Source organism: Metopolophium dirhodum, chromosome 7, assembly GCF_019925205.1.
Source record: "Metopolophium dirhodum isolate CAU chromosome 7, ASM1992520v1, whole genome shotgun sequence".
NCBI classification, from domain to species: Eukaryota; Metazoa; Arthropoda; class Insecta; order Hemiptera; family Aphididae; genus Metopolophium; species Metopolophium dirhodum.
The window spans coordinates 25,296,354-25,304,439 of NC_083566.1; the positions used below are offsets into that span (position 1 = coordinate 25,296,354).

Genomic DNA, 8,086 nt, shown 5'->3' on the forward strand with positions numbered 1-8,086 from the left:
TTAAATTTTCAATCCTTAGCCATAAAAGTTAAAAATTTATAAATTTTTAACTACAAAATAATTAATCTATTATATAAAAATAAGTCCGGTTTTCCTCCCTGACGCTATAACTCCAGAACGCACGAACCGATTTCCACGGTTTTGCATTCGTTGGAAAGGTCTTGGGCTCCGTGAGGTTTATAGCAAAGAAAATTCTGGAAAATTCAGGAAAAATTCAACAGAAAAGTGGGGAAATCGTTTTTCACGTACAACGCCATCTATTATACATAGCATGTACTTCAAACCAATAGCAACGGTGCGTGATAAAGTGTTTGACAGATAGTCATTATTCTCTGCTCAGTTAATTTCATTTAAGCTCAGTGTAAATTATGTGGATCGTGCATTTGAAGTTAAATTCAACACTCTGTCCATAGTCCAAAATGCCTAGAGAACGACGTGCGAACATCGGCCGCCGCACAAGACATGCAAGCCAGCAACAAGTCTATTCAAGGAACTTAAGAGAAGAAAGACAAAATATAATAAGAGAAAATGACCGATTGAGACATCGCGTGAGCACACGAAGATCATTGGCATCATACAATCGCTTGGCATTCCAATATGATCCCACTGCGAACTACAGTGATGATGAAAATTTGGATATTGGACGAATGACGACTATATGCCGATATTGCAATGCGTTAAAGTTCAAAAGAGAAACGGTTGGATTGTGCTGCGCAAAAGGAAAAGTCAAACTGGATCCATTACTTACACCACCACAGCCACTGAAAACATTGTTTGATGGAAGTGATCCCGATTCCAGCCATTTTCTTCAACACATCCTTGAATACAATAACTGCTTTCGCATGACTTCCTTTGGAGCTAATATCATTCGAGAAGGCGGCTTCATGCCGACTTGCAAGGTAAAAGATACAACACACATAACCAACACATAATTGCAACACATAACAACTTCATATACACCACACACTACACCATCACACGATTTACAATGTATTCATGAACAAATTTTAATGATTATTTGCAATTACAGATACAAGGTCAAATATATCATTTGCATGGTTCAATGGTGCCAACCACACCAGATGAACCGCATCAATTTCTGCAAATATATTTCATTTCGTCGATGGTGGATCAGCTGAACGTGCGGTGCAATATTCAGGGAGCACAACAGTTGAAGAGACGAATTATTGAACAGTTGCAAGCATTTTTTCACGCTAATAATGCTGTGGTTAATATGTTCAAAACAGCATTGGAACGAATGCCATCGGATACGCACAAATTTGTCATAAGAGCGGATTGTACTCCAACAGGTGAACATGTGCGAAGATTCAATGCACCCACCGTTAATGATGTTGCTGCAATTATTGTTGGCGATCCAACTAAATCACGAGACATTGTCGTTCAGCGAAGAAGCAATATCATGCATCGTGTAAACGAGACACATCGTTTGTACGATGCGTTACAATATCCAATCATTTATTGGCAAGGGCAAGACGGATACGACATCACGTTGAAGATGGTCGATCCAATTACAGGTACAATATTCACACACTAATTATTTCCATTATTACTTTTATTGGTTTCCATTAACAATTCATTTAATTTTGCATTTTCAGGAGTATCAACGAATAATAAAAATCTAAGCGCAATGAATTACTATGCGTATCGTATGATGATTCGTACACATGAGGAGAATGTCATTCTGAAGTGCGGTCGGCTATTCCAGCAATTCGCTGTCGACATGTATGTCAAAGTCGAGACCGAACGTTTAGCGTTCATCAGATTCAATCAGCCAAAGCTACGATCTGAGGACTATATACACTTGCGTGATGCTATTCATTCAGATGGTGATGTTCAGAATATTGGACGACTGACGGTTCTCCCATCAACTTATATCGGAAGCCCACGCCACATGCACGAATACGCTCAAGACGCTATGACGTACGTGCGAAATTATGGAACTCCGGATTTATTTATTACGGTCACATGCAATCCGAAGTGGACGGAAATTGAACGCGAGTTGGAACCGGGTCAAAAACCGCAAGATCGCCATGACATAATCGCCAGAGTATTTCAGCAAAAACTCAAGGTTATGATGGATGTGCTTACTAAGTATCGAGTTTTTGGTGACACACGTTGTTATATGTACTCGGTGGAATGGCAGAAGCGTGGACTACCGCATGCTCATATCCTAATTTGGTTGCTGAACAAATTACATTCAAATGAAGTGGATGACATCATATCAGCTGAAATTCCTGATCCAGTCACTGATCCCCGTCTACACGACATTGTGACGACACAGATGGTGCATGGACCGTGCGGTGCATTAAATCCATTATCGCCTTGCATGGCTGATGGAAAGTGCACAAAACGATATCCGCGACCGTTAGTTGCTGAAACAGTCACAGGGAACGATGGATATCCAGTTTATCGTCGGCGTTCGAAAGAAGATAACGGTCGAACTATCAAAGTTAAAGTTCAAAATCAAGAGATTGAGATCGGAAATGAATTCATTGTACCATATTGCCCGCTGCTATCACGAATTTTCGAAACACATGCAAACGTTGAGAGTTGTCATTCGGCCAAATCAATCAAATATTTGTGCAAGTACGTCACAAAAGGCAGCGACATGGCTGTGTTTGGTATTGCGTCGGAAAATGTGAATGACGAAATCAGCAACTTCCAAATGGGCAGATACGTCAGTACTAATGAAGCACTGTGGCGATTATTGTCATTTCAAATTCATGAAAGATATCCCACAGTTGTACATTTAGCAGTGCATTTGGAAAATGGCCAAAGAGTTTACTTCACTGAGGCTAATGCGGCACAACGAGCTGAGAGACCACCATCGACAACATTGACTAGCTTCTTTGCAATGTGTGAAGCAGATCCATTCGCAGCGACGCTGATGTACGTTGAAATGCCCAAGTATTACACTTGGAATCAATCAACAAAGAAATTCCAACGTCGCAAACAAGGAACCCCAGTTCCAGACTGGCCACAGGTGTTTTCAACTGATGCACTAGGTCGTATGTACACTGTTCATCCTAGAAACGATGAATGTTTTTATTTGCGACTGCTGTTAGTAAATGTACGTGGACCGAAATCATTTGCGCATTTGAAAACTGTGAATGGCCACCAATGCCAAACATATCGAGAAGCATGTCAACTATTGGGTTTGCTGGAGAACGATTCTCATTGGGATTTAACACTTGCAGATTCAGTTGTTTCATCAAATGCGTACCAAATACGAACGCTGTTCGCAATTATCATCACCACATGTTTTCCTTCACAACCAATTCAGTTATGGAACAAATACAAAGACGCCATATGTGAAGATATCTTGCATCGCTTGCGTATTCAAACGAATAATCCTGAGATCCAAATAACCGATGAAATCTACAATGAAGGATTGATTCTGATTGAGGATCAATGCTTGACTATTGCAAACAAGCTACTGATTGAAGTAGGAATGATTGCGCCAAATCGATCGATGCACGATGCATTCAACCAAGAATTAAATCGAGAGCTGCAATACAATGTTGATACATTGCAGGAATTCGTTAGAAATAATGTTCCGTTGCTGAATGAACAGCAAAAACAAGTATACAAAACATTAATGCAAGCGGTGGACAATAATACTGGTGGTCTATTCTTCCTGGATGCACCTGGAGGAACAGAGAAAACATTTGTCATTTCATTGATTTTAGCCACTATTCGATCAAGATGTGACATAGCTTTGGCGTTAGCATCATCTGGAATTGCGGCGACTCTTCTAGATGGCGGTCGTACTGCACATTCTGCGCTTAAGTTGCCACTCAATTTAAACACAATTGATACTCCAACGTGCAATATTTCCCGATCCAGTGCAATGGGAAAATTGTTAATGCAATGCAAGCTCATTGTTTGGGATGAGTGCACAATGGCACATAAGAAATCACTTGAAGCACTTAACTTCACACTGAAGGATCTTCGGAGAAATAACAACATCTTTGGCGGCTTGATGATATTGTTGGCAGGCGATTTCAGGCAGACGTTGCCAGTAGTCCCCCGTGGAACGCCTGCAGATGAATTGAATGCTTGCCTAAAGGCATCACCTTTATGGAATAACGTAAAAACATTATCGCTAACCACTAATATTAGAGTTCAACTTCAAAATGATCAAAGTGCTGCACAATTTTCCAAACAATTGTTAGATCTTGGAAATGGAAAAGTCCCAGTTGATGCGACATCTGGATTAATTACTCTTACCAACGACTTTTGCCGATTTGTAGACACTCAATTAGTTCTTATTGAAAATGTTTTCCCAAACATTAGTGAGAATTAAAAGAATTATGCTTGGTTAAGTCAACGAGCAATTCTTGCAGCAAAGAATAATGATGTCCACGCACTGAATTTCACCATTCAATCAAAAATTGCTGGCGATTTGGTGACATACAAATCCGTTGATTCAATAACAAATCCCGATGATGTAGTAAATTATCCAACGGAGTTTTTGAACTCTCTGGAGATACCAGGATTTCCACCACATAACTTGCAACTGAAAGTTGGTACAGTTATTTTGATACTGCGTAATTTGAATCCACCGCGAATTTGCAACGGTACTCGACTTTCGGTAAAGAGACTTATGCCGAATTTAATTGAGGCAACCATTATTAACGGAAAGTACGCAGGTGAAAATGTATGTATTCCTCGAATACCAATGATTCCGACTGATCTTCCGTTTGACTTCAAACGATTGCAATTCCCAGTTCGCCTTGCGTTCGCAATGACAATTAATAAGTCGCAAGGCCAATCGCTTAGTGTTTGCGGGATATACCTACGGTCATTTGTTTTAGAGTTGCACCAAAAACCAAAATCGATTTTCTCGAAAACGGACTTTGCGTAAAAAATTCCAGTTTTTTCCTTTGTTTTTCACGTCGCTTTTGAAAACTACTAGGAAAATTTTACTTTTGACCCCCCATAGTACCTACTAGATTCACTTTCCTATCAGAAATGTTACTGTTAAAGAAAATTCAAGCACTTTTACTGTCCTAAAAGGTGATGACAGACACAAAAAAAAAAAAATAAAAAAAAACACACATCATTGTAAAATCAATACATTCATCGCTTCCCTCAGAATCTAAAAAAAAAAAATTGGAAGTGACTCGGCTGAACAGAAGGTTACAAGTGGGTGACTGTTATGGATGGTGTTAAATTTGAATTCAATGATATAATATCATAGTATACGAAAAACCATTTTCAGTGGAGACGATTTGTCAGCCTAGGATATTGTATACTATATTTATATTGATATTATTAAATATTATTAATACCGTAGCCGGTTAAGTTGAATTATTATTATTTGTTTATTATCGTATTTGTATATGATAATATATTTTAGACGTTTCAATTACCCACGAATAATATTTTTAAAATAGGCATATGTATATATTACAAGTAACAACGAATTAAGAACGATATTACAAAAAATAATTGCCGGAAATCATTAGTTTTTAACTGAAAACGACAGGGAAGTCTGAACTTAGCGGTCAGTCCTATTTTTAAGTTATATGTATTATAACTAATTGAAATTTTTGGTATTTTCATATGTACCCGGTATACCACACTGCGCTTGCTCGAACAATTAAAATCAAAAACATCCCTCGACTTGTTATGTAAAACCACCATGGGTGGGTGTCAGAATTATTTTTGCATCATCAATTTTAAAACGTTGATTTACCTAGATTAAAAAAAAAATTAATTTGTAATACTTAAGCTCGGTAAACTTTAAGCGTCGTACAGGTGCGTAAAACACCGAAAATCGTAAACTTCGTAAGGCTATAACATAAAAACCAATGATTTGCATGTAGTCGAGTTTTGGACAAGTACCTACATAGGTAACTTATAATAATTCATATTGTAAATTAATTAGATACCAAAAAAATATAACTTCTCAAACACTTTGTCTATTGGCACTGGCGGGAGAATGTATTAGAATGTCTATAAACAGTATAAACTTGCGGACCAGTTTGTATAGTTAAATTTGGCATGCGAACTATAATTGAAATAGAAAAGCAGAATAGGTGCATTGCAGATCACAAAGATTTCTGTAAATACGATTTATAAATATACCGTATAGGTATACTGAGTACTTATATAATAATATATAAGTTCTTTGGATTTATCATAGTAAATAATATATTTTATGATATCTATGGCAATCGTCAATTGTCGAAATTCGTCGGCGACGGTTAACAATTCTAATAATTTCAGCAATACTATTGTATTATAAATATAATATATTGTATATTTTGATTTCAGTGAACAAAAAACTAATAGGCCACAAATATAAACGGACAGTTCGTTAAACCGGATAAGTTGTAATACAAATTCGCAATTTTCGTTTGATCACGTTATTTTCATAAAATATTTTGATACTTTCCAGTTTCAGCTCATGTGTGAGTGAGATGATTAGATAAAGATGGATGAAGATAGCTGTTTCTTCGGCGATGGCGGCACTCTAGCTACGTTTCACCGGAAGAGTAGATGTTTACAAGTAAGTTTGTTTTCATATTATTACCTACTATTTTACATTTACTTTTTAGACTTAAATTAAATATTTATTGCCACGGACAATCTGTTAACTACGTGACGTAGAAGCATTTATAAGTTTAATCCCAATAGCGCAATGTATAAAATACGCGAGACCGTCTTCGTTTCACCACGCCAAGTTTAATACGCACCTTTTTGCATATTATACTATACGCCGGGTATCACCTTAGGTTTGCGCGAAGTATTTAAAACAATATAATGTTATTAATCTTTATAGTTTATATTTTATATTTTTATATACATAAATACATTATACATTACACACCACATATATTTTATTAGCATACTTACACCTTTTTTAGTGTAGTTTATACCCTAGATGGCTATAGATATAAAGGTATTAAATGTCTTGCAATTTTATATTTTACTATAATTATTAATTTCATTATAATATAATATAACAATACACTCTAAATTAAATTAGTTGTTATCAAGACAGACTGCAGTCTTAAAACAAACTCTTTTCTGGATGTTTTCAAAACGTATTATGCTTAAAAAAAATTGCACAGTTGTCGTAGCAGTCAGTTGCTAGATCAACCCGTGTGACATCAAATAGGAATTATTCTTGTTTTTTTAAATAGTTTTTTCGAAAAATATATGTAACATGTATAGCTCATACAATTATGAATTTATAGTTAATGGAAATGCCGATGTTTATACTTCATAGATATTTTTTTAGTTAATAATCGTGTAAATAATTTGATTAAACAATAAGGTACTTACCTACTCATCACTAGTATCAATTTTATTATATTACGTGTGAAATCACCAACACAAGGTGCAGACTGCGTTTAAAAAATTAAAAACATAAAATAAAATATAAAATAATGTTTTAGTAGAAGCTGGAAACTGTAGTTTATTTTAATTTATAATCCAATTAATATAACCGAGAATGTAACTATTAAATTCATCATTGAATGATTATTCAGATATCACTTTGGGATAAATGTAAATTAAATTAAAAATAATTTAAAAACATTTTGTGAAAGGAACAAGATTACTGCTAATATTTAAGTCTTAATTATTATTAACAAATAAATACAAATAATAGATTTTTTAATAGCTTTTTACTATTAACATTCAGTGTAAATATAGTTTCTGATCGACTTACCAATATGTAATAAACCTATATGTAATAAAATAATTATTCATATCAAATAATCCTAACAATTTAATGCAAGGATTCTCATAAATTGATCTTACAGCAGCCTTAAAACACCAAAAATAAATATGTACATCATTTACAAAATTTTAGTTCCCTATTATGGTGTAGGTATTAATACAAACAATAAATTGCTATTCAAAAACACAATTTCGTATACCTATTATTATTTACTAAATACCTACAATTAAATTAAACTAAAAATAAACATATGATTACATACTGAGTGCCTATAATATAATATTATATATGAAAATTGAATCTTTATTACGAATACTTATCGTTTACACAGACCATAAGATTACGTTATGGCTGTATACGTTTATGGCT

At 35.1% G+C, this 8,086-nt stretch overlaps 1 protein-coding gene across 1 annotated transcript; it reads left to right on the plus strand.

Moving 5' to 3' along the window:
* Positions 1-271: 271 nt before the first annotated feature.
* On the plus strand, positions 272-4,327 carry LOC132949134 (uncharacterized). The gene is made up of 3 exons (XM_061019913.1): positions 272-899; positions 1,031-1,535; positions 1,617-4,327. The coding sequence occupies exons 1-3, from the start codon at positions 420-422 to the stop codon at positions 4,325-4,327; spliced, it is 3,696 nt and encodes a 1,231-aa protein (XP_060875896.1). The 5' UTR covers positions 272-419.
* Positions 4,328-8,086: the final 3,759 nt, after the last annotated feature.

Excerpts from the sequence above, each read along its gene's own strand:
- LOC132949134 (XM_061019913.1), top strand. The coding sequence starts at position 420 with ATGCCTAGAGAACGACGTGCGAACATCGGCCGCCGCACAAGACATGCA. Across the intron at positions 900-1,030 it reads GCTTCATGCCGACTTGCAAG|ATACAAGGTCAAATATATCA; the intron begins GTAAAAGATACA and ends TTGCAATTACAG. Across the intron at positions 1,536-1,616 it reads GATGGTCGATCCAATTACAG|GAGTATCAACGAATAATAAA; the intron begins GTACAATATTCA and ends TTGCATTTTCAG.